Raw genomic sequence first — 16,307 nt, forward strand, 5'->3', positions numbered from 1 at the left:
CTATTTTTTAAATTGGTCTCAATGTTTCATAATCATGGTTTAATGTTGATTTTAGCAGTTTTTTCTTAGCTACCATTTTGAAATGATAAAATTAACTCCTGAAAGAGAACCTAGTCATTGATACTAATTCTATTCAATATTTAAAATCACCAGCTATAGCTGCTTCCGGATTAATTAGTATAACTAATTAATATCATGGACATTGAAATTAAACAGCTTTGGGTTCTAGTTAGCTCCACTCTCTTTACCTTTGTAACCTAGAGAAGTTGTTTTTTTGATATATCTGGTAAATGGGCATAATGATATCCCATAGGGTTACTGAGAACCAAATGGATATCGAGTGTTGAGTGCACTGCTTAGAATACATTGGCCAATTGTGAAGGAAGCCACAGTAACCTGCAGGTTTACAGATAGCCCTGAACATCTGACACCTGGGCAAAGTGGGCTGAAGATTGGGAACAGGCCTGAGTCTTTTATGAGTCTTAGAAGTTAAGCTGTTGGGCCACCTGGGTAAAAAGACCAGGGCTGGAGCGCCTGCTTCATCCCCATAGCTACTCTGGAAGGTCTTTCTGAGCCTTCCGAGAGGTGCTGGTCAGAGCTAATAAGGAAGGGGTAGCACTCAAGGAAATGATCCAGTGGGCTAGACGGGGTGGCTGTCACTCAGGTAAGTATGTACGAGCAGTAAACTGGATGAGTTCAGAGCCCAGAAAAAAAGCAACCATAGGAGAGAAGTTCCCAAGGTTCTCTGCACATGTGGTAATTAGAGAAGTGGTGGTGTATGAGCAGGAGAAAAACTATACTTCATCCTATCGTAATGTGATGTAGTTTTAAATGACATTAGGTGAGCTTCAAAAGATTTCTTCGGCACAAAATTGTGGTAGTGAGTCCCCACCAGGTCTGTTACTTCAGACAAGGGAGCGTAGCAGGATCGTCCCTTTAAGGTTGAAACAAATTCAAGGTGCTCTTGATTCATCGTCAAGGAGAAGGTACCATAACTGACTTAAACCTTGGTTCGTCAAGGTAGAGCCCCTTTGCATGACAGTGGTGATGCATGCCTTCATGATGCCCAGAAGTGTGTCCGAGTGTGCGTCTCCAAGCGTCAGCAAGACACCTCAGCCTCATTTCTGTAGATGCACTCTTGATCAGGCAAGCAGGTATTAGAAGGGACAACCTGCTGCAATAAGAACTCTGCCTCCTGCTTAAAGGGATGCCATAAACTCTCCTCATAAACAACCACCTGACTCAGAAATACCAGGTTAAAAGACAGGAAATGGGAAGCCTCCAAAACCAGCAGTGGGGGAGGAAGACATTTTCGAAACTGAGTTTTCTACTTGAGGGAGTTTGGATGATCAAACCTAAATGCGTCATTCCAAAGCCGAGTGCAGGTTTTGGCGTCTGCTTCTGGGAAGACAGTTTTCCAGAGCCCCTTATCCTGAATATTAAAGCTGTAGGGCAAGGTGATGGTACAGAGCGATCTTTCCCACCAGCACATCAATGTGCAGTAGGACCAAGAAGGCAGAGTGGAAAAGCCATTGTCTAACCCCGAAGTCTACACAGGAGGCGGAGACTTTAGATTGTACATTCATGAACACTCTGGTCTAAGAGTGAACAGTGCACAGGGATGCTTAGAACCAGTTACCCTTTCAGCACTTGGTCTCCGTGGATTCTGCCAATAACTGGAAGACGCTGTCATGAATCATAGGCCCAAGGTAAAGTATTAATACTTATATCTGGATTTCTGTTGTCCTTTTCTCTGTGTATGTGTGTGTGTGTGCGCATGTGTGTGTATGCTGGGGCTTGTCTTTTGCTAAGAGGGAGAACTAATTTATGGCATCCCTTTATTAAAATCACAGCCAATCCCAAATGCTGGAAGAGGACAGCACAGCCTGTTCATGTGATTTGCAATTTGCCGTCTCCACCTCTCCCCAGCGAACCACAGCCTCCTTGGGACTCTGCACCCTGGAGTCCCTGATCACAACTTGGAATCTCCTAGCCTGACTGGCTGAAGATCTCATCATCCAGTCTGAGGGTCCTGTTCTAGGGAGAAAAGGCTGAGGGAGTGAACAGGTGATCATTCTAAACAAGGGTGAGGATGAAAGTTGCAGGGTCTCATTCGGGCTGAAAGCGCTGGAAAGCAGGATGGCTTTTGTACAGGTTGCCTGGATGGGTTTGTGCTCTGTAAGACTAGGCACTGAGGAAAGAACAGCCCCTGTTAATTGGAACCTGCGAAGGGGAACAGGCACAGCCTGTGCCAGATGCCGGCATGTGCAAAGAGGTGAGATTGTGCCCAGGGCACCTCTAGGCTCTGGTGAGCCCTGCAGTGGGCATGGGCAGCCCTTGCTTTGTGAGGTTCGAAGGGCGTCACCAGAACCGGGTGTGGAGGGCAGGCCGGACAGTAAAACTATTGTCTCTTTCTCCACATGAGCAGTGGGTATCCAGACTAACTATGAAAGGACCTACAACAACCACTGGCCAATTTGTGAGTCTCCGTTTTTTTTTACTTTGGTTGCTTCATACATTTTCCTCATGGAAGAAAGTATCATTACAGCACAGAACACAGTTCAGCAACCGTGCTCAAATTTTGAGACAAATTAAAGATGGAGAAAATGACAAATCTGCTATTGTACTGTGACTACAAAGGGAAACAAGATGATGTGTGATTACGTCTACTATTTGTATGCAGTGTTCTTATTCCATCCAGGAAATATTTTCTACCAATTTCTCCCACATATTTAATGCAGATTAAAAATTTAATTAATTTAGGTGGTTAACATCTCAAGCTATTATAGATTAAGGAAAATATTTAATGAACACATCAATGTAGATGACCCAATAAAATCCAGACTCTGTCCCTTTTGTATAAATATTACCTTGATCTAGAGTCCAAAACAGATTGGTTAGTCCTGGTTACCAACTGCTTCCCTGGGCAGAAGAAAAATGCTCATATGTTCTGTGGCTATAGACAATACAAAAACAAGATATTTTTTACACTAGACAAAAAAGCATGTTTTCTAACAAGTTCTAAAACAATTCAAGGGGAAACTCATTTATTAGTCATTTTCTATCTGCCAGGCATCTCTCCCGCTTAACACTCACCGTACCTTTGCAGAGGTCTGTGATACGTAGCCCACAAGGAAGTGTGCTCAGAGGGGTTTAGTGTGCAGTGCCCAAAAGTGCTCGCACTAGACTTTGTCCAGCTCTGTGTGACACCAAGCCTGTGCTTTCCCCATTTTGCCACCTCCTTTCTAATGTAAGAACCTGTTTTTTAAAGTCCAAATTACCATTCAGGGAAAAGGATGCTCGTACATTATAACAAATGTACTGTGAACAATCTGAGAGAAAATAAAAACATTTTTCAAGTGTACAATCATTTGCCCACTGATATGTTCTCAGTAAAAATGTATTGAATGAGTGCCTCAATTATTTTTTTAAATACCAGTTTACTGTGATCTACAACAGTTGATGATAAATGTTAGCATTGTTTCTTCAATAAAAGCAAGTAAGCTGGTTTGCACTGTAATTCTCAAATTTTACTATAATTTATGAATTTTATATTACCTAACATGTATAAAGCTTCAATTTAGGTTCATGCTAATAATGTTTATTTTAAATAGCTGCTCTTTGTACACACATTCCTCTCCCATTCCAGAGCCACTGCTAACTACAGAGTAAGATAATGGTTTTCCCATTAGAAGGTTGCAGAAGTGAAGAATAGCAACTTCCAGAATGATAACCACTAAAGGATAGTCAAGAAAACCAATGATCTTATTTTTTCCACATTACACCTATATAAGTGGCATTTAGAATCACATCCTTCTATTACTATTAAGATGCTTAACTGCAGTCAAATTTTACAGTTTCTATTTAAAAATAAATTTTCATGTGTGTGTATCCTTAGAAGTTAGGTTTCACAGGGCAGCTCTTAAAATCCCCCAGGCTTCCACGTATGGAAGATAACATCCTGTGGCAGAGTAGTAAATGTAATTTGTTAAACAACGACTGTAGCCTGTGGAACTTGTCTCTCTTTTCTGTCAGAAGTATACATTACTCTCACTTTAATTTTTTTAAAAGGAAAGCCACACAGACATCTTGTTATTGCTCATAAGCCCTTTATGAAAGGTTTCCATATTGTTGGAGGCTTAGACCAAACTATACATGAAAAAAATGACTGTACTCAGGACAATCATTACTTCTCAGTCCATGTACTTGGTCATAAAACAGTTGAAAGACCCCTCCCAGCCCAACAGGTAGTTGCCAGCAAACCTCGCAACCAAACACACTAAAACCGGGAGGAAAACACCCCTTCGTAAGGGCCAGCATGCCGGCTGTGACCTCAGAGAAGTCTCGGCCCCCAGAAGGAAGGCTGACCCATCCTCCTCTACTTGGCACACAGTTCAGCTCTGAGTTTGCTGCAGGGAAGGCAGCCAAATCATTCTGAGATCAAACAGAAGCAGCAGCCGGAGGAGTGACCCTCTCTCCACAGACACGGCCTTTGGTCCGTATCTCTGGTGGGACCGCTGATCCCTTCACCACAACTGCTGCCTGCAGAAAGCAGGATTTTGTCAGAATGGGCCAGGGATGAGCGCTGTACAGTGACATCAAAGTTATTGATGGGAAAAAATATTACAGAAGAAATATAGAAAACTAGGAGAGGACCAAGTTTGTGGAAAGAACTGGCTAAAGGTCCAAAAGGTCAATATTTTTCAACGTTGTTAACTCATGTTTTGTGGGTCATAAAAATGTAGAAAACAGCAAGGGAGAGAAGAGTTGAGTGGGCTTTGGCCGAGCCGTCAGTCTCAGGTTTATATCCTGCTGTCTGTTCCCCTGATGAATGGGCTTTTATTAATTGCTTTCTGTCTAAGATCCAGAAGAGCCAATCAATGTGTTGCTACACTTTTTTTTTCTCCAGAAAGTAACATTTCAACATCACCTCCTACCCTATTTTGTTGGATTTTCTAGTTAACTCACAAAAAGATCATGCGCTTTAGACTGTTTTAACTATGTGATTCATACACATTAAGAAAATTCAGAAATAATTTTCAAATGAAGTCGTAGCCAGGAATGAATATGAAACCTTTATAATAAGTAAGTCCCCTAAACATACTTTTTTTCCCCTGGGTTCAAGTTTAGGACTAAATGAAGAGGAATTGGAGAGGTTCCAGAGGATAGTAATGAAAATGATTAAAGGACTGATGATGAAAGGTTCAAGGAATTGAGATTACTTAGCCTGGAGAAGAGAAATCCAAGGGGTGATTTAATGGTAACCTTCAAGTACAGTATGTGGAGGGTTATTACAAGTGTGGCAGCCAGCTGTTCCCCAGCTGTACTGAAGGCTGAAAAAGGGAAACAGAACTAGAATTTCAGCAAGAGAGATTTAAGTTAGACCAGTGATGTCAAGGGTCCTCAAGCTAGCTCAAGGGATACAAAACCATTGTGGAAGACCATGAAATATTGATGTTTTAAACTGAAAATACATAGTTCTGCTAAATCAGGTACCAACTTAGATACTAGTTTAAAAGCTTAAGGTAAAATTATGGAATACAAACTCAAGATTGGGAAAATGTTGACTAGGGTGATGAGTGAGGTTAAGACCTTCCTGTACCACTGGGACCCCATGATTTGGGGAGCTCAGTTTGAGAACCAATGAGCTATGAAGAGGAAATGAGCACAGCACCTGATGACAGAGCCCGTGGGACCTCGAGGTGCTCAGGAAAGCAGACGTACTCCCACCTGCATCCTGGTGACTCTTCTTTCCTTTGACCCTGCCTTGTATCTACACCTGGAAGAGGTAGCAGCCAAGCCATACGAGTGCTTTTGAGGACTGCATGACTAAGAGTCAGGTGCTGGCCTGTCCTCAAAGGCTGCCCCAGCAGCACCCGTCTGACGTGGACTGCTCCTGCACACAAACCAGCTCTGGCCCGCCTGTGGATTTAGTTCATTACCAACTCTAGGTTATTAGGAACTTCACTCTTAATAAGATGACACTTTTATTTTTTTAATGTTTTATTACAAAGCTTCTTTTAAAAAATGCTCAGCATGTTAACTCAAACTGGAATGACAAACGTTAGATGACAGTTTCAGGCAAAGGCTGTGCCTTGCTATTTAAAAAAAAATGGGTACATCAATGCTCATTTTAACAACTGGCATAAAATCCCACTAATTGGCTAATAAAAACAGATACAAATACAGAACATTTAAAGTAATAACAATTCAAGTGCTGGGCTTTTTACAAGGGGGTGAGAAAAAAGAAATGAAAATTCACTGCAAACCGGTTTTCTGAAACTATCTGTTAAGGTTTACCACTTTAAAAAAGAATTTTTAAAAAAGCCAGAAGAAAAAGTGGAAATGGGACTGCCAATTGCTACCAACAGAGTGGACTTGGCTATTACATTTATTTAGCTCTATTGAACATCTGACAAGGACGAAGAGGCCACAATTTGTTACAGGCAATTCACAGAGAAGCCACTTATCGGACAAGGTGTCTCTCAGAAAAAAGCTTCTTTTCATTTTGTTTTTACTTCAAACTTTTTCAGACCTTTGAATTTTATTTAAAAGCTCATAGCTAGCAAAATATACAAGAAAATTAAAACTAAAAAGTGTAAATTAAAAAAGAAAAATTCAAGTTTTAAACAAAAAAGCAAACATAAGATTGATGCTTTTGCACTGTTAAATAAAAGCTTTAGGAGAAAGGAAGAAAAAAAAGGAAAATGAAGACAGAAACAAAGAGGGAACTCTTTCACGAATTCCTCCACTGGGATGCTGATGGATGTGCTGGTTGCTGGCTCCAGTTGTGCCTGGCAGGCAAATGGAGCCAAGTTACTGTCCTTGCCCAAAGGTTACAGGTGTGGATGCAAGATGCTCTGGAAGTGCACACAGAGATGGGGGAGAAAAGCTGCTCAGTGGACCCAGGGCCTGCTAGCATTCTCATGTGCTTTTAAATTTCCTTTCTAAAAACCTTTTTTATGATTTCTCTTGGAACTTGGCTCTTGCAGTAGACGAAAGGTGGTTGGCAGTGATTGTCTTTATGGATCAGCGTCTCTAGCAGTGACCTCAAGGTAATGCTGGTGTCAATGCTCCTTTGGGGTCAGCTGGACAGGCCATGGAGACAGTCTGGATTTTCAACAAGCTTCCATCTCCAGAAGAGGTCCTGGGGTCGCTGCCTTGGCTTTGCACGTTGGGAATGAGCTTCGTTTTCCACCTCAAGAAGGAACAAATGAAATGCTGTTAATATGAATTTGCCATAGGCCTTTAAAAGACTACAACCTCTATTTCACACGGCACATGTTTTAAGACCTCTGCATTTAATGAATCCATTTTGTTGATTTGGTGATGGGTAAAACGGACTGCCCTATAGTAGCCCCAAATCCTCAGAATACATTAGAGTAAGTATAATGTACTGAAATTTTTCCTTTGGTTCCATGTATATGGATGCACAGAGTTATGATGTGAAATATATTTAACACGTTGGGAAGTGGTTACAACAAAACAAACAAAAACATGTTTGAAAAATACCAGGAGAAAATGGCCAAACATGAATTGGAAAGGTGGGCCATAGCCAGATCTGGGAAAGATTTGTCATTCTAAAGTGTTTGGTGTTTTCAGTCCACTGAGGGGAGCCATTGCATGACTCTACACAGGACTGGAACATATTCAAATTATCCAGTGCACCTCCAGCTCCCACAATGACAAGCCCCAACACGACGGGGATGTGCTCTGCCCACTCACAGCCACAGTCCGAGGCACATTAGCCTCTCCCTGTGACTTAAGACTTTACAGTCCTCAAGATTTTTTTCCTTCACAGCAACTAGGATCTCTAACGTTAGCCTTGTCATGTACACTCAGCAAGTATTTTAAAGTAATCGTTCCTAGATATTGGTGATGATAATGATTTCAAAAAGGAAAACACCAAATCCCAAAAGCTTTGGATGTGAGATTTAAAAAAGTAATTAGAAATAAAATATAATGTTGAAGCAAGATGAGACAACAGCAAGAGGAACGTAAAAGCACTGCTAAGTTCAGATCCTTCACTCCAGAGAGCACCTGCCTCTGCTGCTTTGAACTTGGGAGAGGCTGCTTTCCTCTGGTGGCAGAGATGCCGGAAGCACCTTCTTTACCAGGATCCCTCAGCAGCCTCTGACGCTTCCCAACTCTTTGTGCTGTGATTGTGGTATCCTTGTTACAAACAGAAGTTTCCTTTAAAAAATTAATTCTAAATAATAGTGGATTCCTTTATGCTTTTGAGTTAGTACAGAGAAATAAAAGGAAGCTTTGACATAGTGTAATGTCAGGTTACAGAGCATTAAGTACTTTCCACAGAAGGACAGTGATCTACAGAATGGGGCTTGTGGGTCCCTGCCCCAAAGGCTGTTGTGGGGAGTGGCTTGGCTCATACATTTAAGGTGCCTACAAAGCGCGTGGTGCATAGCGAGTCCTGTGAGCACGTTCCCTAGTGTTATTGCAATTACTGCCAGTGCTGTACCTAAAATAACTGATCTGAATTGTGAAGAAACTACTTGAATATCTGGGAGGCTACTGAAAAAACAAACCAACAAACAAAAACAAAATGGGAGGAAACTGGACACAGAATGTTTTCAACTGAGGAGGTCGTCAATGACAACTTCAATTCCTGTTCTCCAGCAAAATTAACTTCTCCCTGTTTTAACAGGAAAACATACAGTGCAGCAATGTGATCTTTTAATTTAACAGGGGTGCTGACCCTTAACACAGGAGGATCAAAGAGCTATGAAGGACTGTGCCTGTCTAAGAAGAAAGGAACAGAGTGGAGCCTGGGATGGCTGGCAGGGCACCCCACAGATTCCTATTCACACTGTACTTTTGTATCACAGATTTTCAAAGGTTTGGTCCAGGTTGCTCTTCCTGGGAAGGTTTTCCTCTCAGCCTAACATGAAAATATTCAGCTTCCTGATGAGGCATGGCCTTTAAGTCCTGGGCTAGCAGCTTGCGACAAGTGCTGTCATTCAGAATTGACTGGCCACTGGCAGCCAGGAGTGTCTGCTGAGGGAGACGTCCCTCTGCTGGAGTCCGTCCCCACCCCCAGGTATAGGGGAACTCTGAAGTTGTGAGGTGCAGACAACTTCCATGGCCCTGCTGTGGCCCCCATTCTCAGCAGGGCCGGACACCTTCCAGTATGCAGCGCCCCGCACTGCAGCTCAACTGGGGTCTTCCTTTCCCCTTCCTCACCTCACCTAACAGTGCCTTCTCCTCTCCGCCCCTGAGCTGAGCACAGTGATGACACAATTATCAACACAAACACGGCTGCTCAGAGATGGCCACTGACCTCAAGGACAATATGTAACTTGCCTGGAAAGAATCTACATCTCCTAATAAAGTCATTTCTTTCTATAGTCTCACATTTTCTCACTCGTTATTTTATTCTTCCATAGTGTTACCTTGCAAATCCTCTTGAAAACCTGACTTCAGAGATACTCTGTACAGCTGCCTACCGAAAAGCAACTCGTCCCCTCAGAATGCTTTCCTAATAGTGTAAGTAGTGTTTAAAAGGTTGGCGAAGAAACTCCCTTGCTATCACATAACGTAGCTTGTCCCTGATCGCTCTCTTAAAACACAGGGTCATCGACAGGGTGGAACAATTCTGACCTCCAAACAGGAGAAATGGGGGCCTTACAGCATTGCTTTACAGACACAAAACAGGTCAAATCAAGATTCTTTTCAAGAAACCACAGGCATGAGGCTCTGGAGACTGGAGACTTCCCACATCTAAGCCTTCACTGGGGGGCTGTGGCTGAAGCTGGGCCAGGGCTGGCGAGCCCCAGCACAGCACAACCCACCAGTGAAGCCTGTGTAATCAAAGCCAGCCATCACTGCTCCCCGCTGCGGCTCGGCTTCAGAGGGAGGCAGCAAGTCCCATCCTATAGACGCTAAGGCGTGGGCTCGCTCTGCCAGTAGCCACCACGTGGGCCATTTATACAGTGGATTTGAAGGCAGCACAGGTTACCCCCCCACCCCCACCCCTCATCCAACCCATACAAATCCCTGATGCTCTCCCAGACCAAACTCCAACCTTGACAACATATCCCGCTAACCAAAGAGAACCAGGAACCCAAATGGGCAGAGGCACTAACTAAGAGCTGAAGCAGTAAAGACGAACCTGAAGATTTCAAGAGTGGACCTATTTCTGAAAGATAAACAGAACTGACCCTGAGCCACGGGGGCTTCACAGTCCTTGGTTCAAAAGGAATGAAGGAAAAAGGGGAAACTCCTTCTCTGTAAGCTCAAGCATGAAATCCTACCAGGGATGAAATCCTTCCCAGCCCATATCTGTGGGCTCTGCAGCCCAGCCCCCAGCCCCAGGCTGTCCTCTGGTAGGAGGGGCCTAGGAAACAAGGCCATTAGTGAACCCTGAGGTGGAGGGGAGAAGGGCCAGCCCTCTCAGCCTGCCACCAAGACTCACCGGGTCAGCACAAGGTGTTCAGGCCGAGCAGGGGCAGCAAAGCTGGTGTGTAGGAACAAAATGTATCCCACCCCCCACCAATATCATGTAATATCACTTCCTTGTTCGGAATTGGCAAGGAACCAAAAAATATAAGTTGGAATATAAGACTCTTTCTCTTCCTCGCATCCGACTCCCAAATGCTACTAGCAAAAAGCAGGAATGCTTAAAATGCTTTTAGTTATGACAAAGTTTGAGGAGAGAATATTAGACATTAGTTTTGTAAGAGGTAAACAGAGATGTAGACTTTAATTGCAAAAATTGCCTTACAGCAGCACTCCACCTACCTCAAACCAATTGCCTAAGTTTTTCTGCCTTGGGGGAAACTGACAAGGAGCCTGTTACTTTTGGATGTGAATTTTCTGCTGCACAATGTCATGTGTGTACAAAGGAAGAGAAGTACAGACTTCCAGAGCAGGCAGCGAGCATGACAGAGCTAGTCTGACCTTGTCTTTCTGGTGGAGGAGACTGAGGCATATGGTCATAAAATGTTTGGCCCGAGGTGACCCCTAGAGGGTGGCAGTGCTGGGCCTGTCCTCAGGCCTTCTGCGTTGTCTGTGAGAAGCTGCTGAGGGGAAGGAAGAAAATCAATGTCCTCTGAGAGCTGATGTGTTGGCACTAGGATATGGACTTTCCACATATGATTTCATGAAACCACCTTGACAACTCTGCACAGTGCCACCCAGGTACACATAAGGAAATCAAAGCTGTGGGAGGTTAAACAATGTGCCACCAATAGGTTGCAGAATTAGGTTTTGTGCTCTAGACATACACTCTGGCCACTACATCTTGGAGCTAACTTATCAGTCATTTTCTTCCTCTCTCCTTCCGACCCTTCATCCATCAATTTGTCCATCACCAGGTGATAGCACCCTTATCCTGATAGAGGGGTCTACATCTAAAACACTGCACCCATCCCAACATACCAGCTCTGTACGAAACCAGGCAAAGAGAACTAAATGTATAAACTAACTTTGAAATTTAAATCTCCTCCAAGATTGAAAATATAACCTACAAAAGCCAGCTTCAGCTCTTTGGCAGTAAACATTATGCAGTATTTGAGAAAAAGGAAAACTGAAAATGTGTGGTTAGGAAGGTTAACAGTGAGTTTTGTTTCTGCAGCTGAATCAGTCCTTAGTCCCAGCATTCAAGACTAGTCAGTCTCCAACCACAAAGCTCTAGAGCAAAAGGATTCCCAGAAGCTGGAGGAGGGTGGAAGGGGGTCATTAGCTCTGTCCTTGGCTTCAGGTTATACCAAGGCAAGGGTGACTGAATCTGTGCAGCTTCTTCCCCTGTGGTTACTCAAAGTGAATGAAAGCAGACTTTGGCAATGCCAGGATGACTCTGAAACAGGCCTGCAACTATTAGCAAACTATTCCAGGGCAACTTTTGGTTTCTATCTACAGCTATTGGTTTCTGTTCCTTAGCCACCCAGCCCTTCGTGTACCTCTGCAAGCACACATCACACTGGCAGCCTGGGCCTCCCAGTACCAGTCAGACCCACGAGATCCTTCCTACTGAAGGAAACAGTGGAAAAAAGTTCTTGAAGGTAGTACTGTGTAAGAGAGCCAGAGCCTCAAAAGTGTATTTTAGTTCTGTAAACTGAAGTGCTTCAGGAGGACGATAACTAGGTAGACCCACCTCACCTTCCCCCTCCAAATTCTTTATCTAATCCACACTTCTTTCCATTTAATAGAAGTTCTCCCAAACTACAGATGCTAATTTCACCTTCTAAAAACGGAGTGGCAGAATCAGTGCACACTTTTTTTTTTTTTTTCTTCAAACCAGGTATTGCTGCGGTTATGCCTGTGTTTGCATAGGTTACGCCTGTGGCAGCCCGTCTGGTTAAGTAAGTGTTTGCGGGTTAAGAGCACTAGCTCTGGGGACAGGCAGTCCTGTGCTGGGTTTGAATCCCGGCTCCCTCAAGCCCTCAGGAAAGTTACTGGAATGCTCATAAAGTGCGTAGAGGGGACGGGAGGAGACATGTGTGACAAGATGGGTGAGTGCCTGGCACTCTGAAAGGGCACAGTGACTGCAGTCACTGAGTGCATCAGACATGGGGTTAAAGGCAATCTGCCAACCCAGCACTTCTGCCACCAGCCACATGACCCCAGACAAGTTACTGATGTTTTCTCATCCCACAAGCAGGGCTGAGATCTACCCCTGACAGGGCTGTCACAGGAATGGGGGAAGGTACCGCATGCAGAGGCATCTGTCAGAGAACCTGGGATGTGACCTGTGGTCCCCGAATGTCAGTCCCATTGCTGCTGTTCCAACATGACAGGACATGCTTGGGGTAGCAAGCAAGACATACTATTTACAGAACTTCTGACTGAAAATTAACATCACTAGAATATTCTGGCAAATACTTAAAAGATCTCTTTTGAAACAGAATGTCTCCAAAAACACAATGCTGAGAAAAAGGCCCCTCTTGGGCAGCAAAAACAATGTCTAATATATTCATAGGGAATGTACTTAAAATTTTAGAAAATTTCAGGCTAGATATGAATTACAATGTAAGCAAAAAAGTGAGCAGTATTGTTCAACTGAAATGCTTTAAATTGTTCTCTCCTTCTGTCAAAAAGTTACTTTCTCAAACTCACAGCTATCAGCAGGACCACCTCACTATCTGGCCTTAGTTACCTGGCAGCTTCAGTATGGAGAACATGGCTGAGGAAAAGGAAGTTTTTTAAAAAGCCTCAAGGTATCAAAGTAATGTCACGAAATTTATGCAAGAAATTTTTACCCTTCCTTATAAGAGTACCCTGTATACTCCAACCTCAATTTATGTATTATTTAATTAAACTTCATTTTCTGGTTCCTAAATCCACACAGCAGGTTAGAAAGAACATATTACTGTGGAGGAGAGGTACAGTCCCAAACAGTTAAGAAAGACACAAAAAATTATCCTAAAAAGCAGTTTTTAAAAATTCCACATTTTTTTTGGATCATTCATAATAGTGGCAAACCACTGTATTCCTTGTTAGCATATACCATATGCTATATTATCTGCAATGTAGAATAATGGAATGAGGTACTAAGAATACTTAAATTAACTTCCATGCACCCTGCTGAAGAAGATAGGGTTGCACTCAAAAGCATTTTTTAAACTTACGTGTTCTGATACTTAATGAGGTAAACCTATAGTTCTTTGGGAAACTCCATTATCCAGGATGACCCATTTCCACACAGTTCCAGGTGGCTTAGTGAGAAAAATGTCCTATTAAACAAAATTTGTCCAAAATAATTATTTTTTATTCTATTAATTATTCTAGTACATTGATCTTAATTCAATTTCATTGGCTTTCATGAATGATACTAAATATTATGTATCCTAAGAGGGTTTTAATGAGCCTCATGTACTTCTCTCCCTCTATTATTTTTTTAATGGCACCTGATAAACCTTGCTAGCTGAGGGTTTATTTTCCTATTTCTGATTCCCAACGCAACTGAAACACAATTTTAGCTCTATTGATCACTAAGGGGAGAAAAGAGAATTGATGGACAGGATACTGCAAGAACAGTAAAAAATTTAAAAGATTTCACTGTATGTATGAACCCCTCCCAGTCTCCTCACTAACGCACAGCTGTAGATAAAACCACCCGTGTCTGTAACCTAACAGACCCCAATTATCAGCTTATGTGTGAGCTGTATGACACCTGTTGGGTTGCCACCCAGCTCCCCTCCTGATGATTCCCATTCGCACACACCCGAGGTTAGAGCAGCAAGCCCTGACAGCCATTTTGTACAATGTAACCCTCTCCTCTGGCCACAGTTGATTGCAGACTGGGGTAGAAGTTTGACCCAAGCTGGGCTAACCAGAGTCCCTTCTGTAGAATTTGAAGCAATCATCCTCTCTTTGGGAGACTGACACTTATGTAACGACACATAAGCTTGGGAGTTCTGGACATGTGGTTCAAAGAACTGAGGAAGTCAATCAGCAGCGGAGAGAAGGAAGTGATTTTGGGGGAAGGGCAGATGTAAGAGGCAGGAAAGGTGTCTGGACAGCTTTCCAAAGCCATCTTCCAGCACTCTTCTTGACCCAACTGCACTATTGTCCTTTGGTTCCACAAAATGCTCCTGTATCCTTAAAATACATTTCCCCTTCCTCCTTAAGATAGCATGAGTTGTTTCTTGTACTTGTGGTCCAAAGTTTCTCACCATGAGTACACCTAAGGCATCCTGGAAAAATGGTCAGAACTTGAAAATCTGCAGTCCACACATAATTAACTCTTGCCATGCTGTCATTGTGCTGCCATCTCTACTTAAAACAATGTGACCAAGCCTGACCTTACCTGTCAGTTGTCTGGATTTTCTAAAAGACACTAGTGAAGTGTCACTGCCTGGTGAATTCCCTACAAGTTTTCCACTAATCTGTGACAGGTGTTGCAAGGATTTGTGGATACGAGCATAATAATAATAAGGGGGAAGACCTGGCTGGGCCATCACCTTGGACTGGAGCATTCCCAGGGAGGGTACCGTGTGGGAGCCTTTCTGGGCCATGAAGATCCCAAACTCCTAGGCAGACTGAACCAGGAATCCCAGGCAAATGACAGGCTGGCGGGTGCATCCAGACGATCTAACCACTTGGGTAAAATGGCAGGCAAAAGGTTGCCCACTGGGCTGGGCCTCCATTCAGAGGACCACCGTAGGCTGAGCATCAGATAGTACTCAGGAGGTGCGACCTGGGCTCTAAGGGAGCTGCGTGGCCATGAGCAGCCCCTGCTGCTGTGTAATAAATACCTGGTTCTCCCTAGTGGACACCACCACCCTGAGGCTAAGGCTCCCTTCCCAAGAGTTCTTAGCCCTGCGGCTCTTCTGCTGATGTGGTAACAATTCCAGGTCGCGTGCTTTCATTTTTTTCACTTTCTAGTTATCAAAGCCTTAAGTTTTACTTTGAGACTTTAAGGCAAGCCTTAAATTTATCCAGCTGCTGCTAACTTCCTTTTAATTTTATTATTTTTAAGAAAAAAAAATTTATTATTTTTAAGGAGCTTGGGTTTGTTTTCTAACTAAACATGCCAATCTAGAAGCAAAAAACCAGAGGCTTATTGCTACTTAATGTGGGTGACGACATTTGCACTTGTAGAACAGAATTCAGAGCAAAGATGAGGCAAAAGTGCCAAATTTACCAGGGTGAGCTTCAAAAATTATAGGAAATAAACATTTTTGTCTACAAGACCACTGAAAATATTTAGAACACTCCCTGACTCTAAGAGGACAGGGCTAAATCTCAGGCTTCAGGCAAGGCTCCTGGCAGGCCCTCAGGGGACAGCTCCATCACCAGTGCTGATGATGTCTCCATTCTCACTCCACAACGGGTCAGCTCTGCAGAGAGGCTTCACAGGACTCAGGAGCCCGAAATTCCCGAACCATAAACATCTCACCGGGCTCTCAAACGCCATCATCTAACGGAAAGCTAAAACAATATTTTAAAAAAATGTAAACCTGAGCAGTGCACAACTAACTACTGCCTTCTATACTGCGCTTAGCAGTACCTCTGTCACACATCTACTGGCACCAGGAAAATAAAGGCTTAAGTTTTTATTTAGTAAAAAACATAATTTAATTCTTCATTTAGTTTAGCAAGTCTACAAGATAAAGATTATACCAGAGCCAAAAACATACTGTGGGTGTCTGTATCTATTTCTCTGTGTGTTTAACCAGAGGATTTTTCTACTTTCTAGAAATACCCTGTTTCTACTTTTAAACTAGCTCTTTGATGTTATATAATCAAAGGAAATACACTGAAATACCTAAAAATATCTTTTAAATCCATATAATTTTAAGCTGGTGGGCTTTTTGTATTTATTTTGCTAAGGTAAATATTAATAA

At 43.0% G+C, this 16,307-nt stretch overlaps 1 protein-coding gene across 1 annotated transcript in view; it reads right to left on the bottom strand.

Moving 5' to 3' along the window:
- Positions 1-7,118: 7,118 nt before the first annotated feature.
- Positions 7,119-16,307, bottom strand: part of LEF1 (lymphoid enhancer binding factor 1) — a 118,462-nt gene continuing 109,273 nt past the window's right edge. The window contains exon 10 of the mRNA XM_063107378.1: positions 7,119-7,198. Coding sequence (XP_062963448.1) covers positions 7,119-7,198 — 80 coding nt within the window. The remainder of the gene's footprint in view (positions 7,199-16,307) is intronic.

Source organism: Cynocephalus volans, chromosome 9, assembly GCF_027409185.1.
Source record: "Cynocephalus volans isolate mCynVol1 chromosome 9, mCynVol1.pri, whole genome shotgun sequence".
In the NCBI taxonomy this organism is placed as follows: Eukaryota; Metazoa; Chordata; class Mammalia; order Dermoptera; family Cynocephalidae; genus Cynocephalus; species Cynocephalus volans.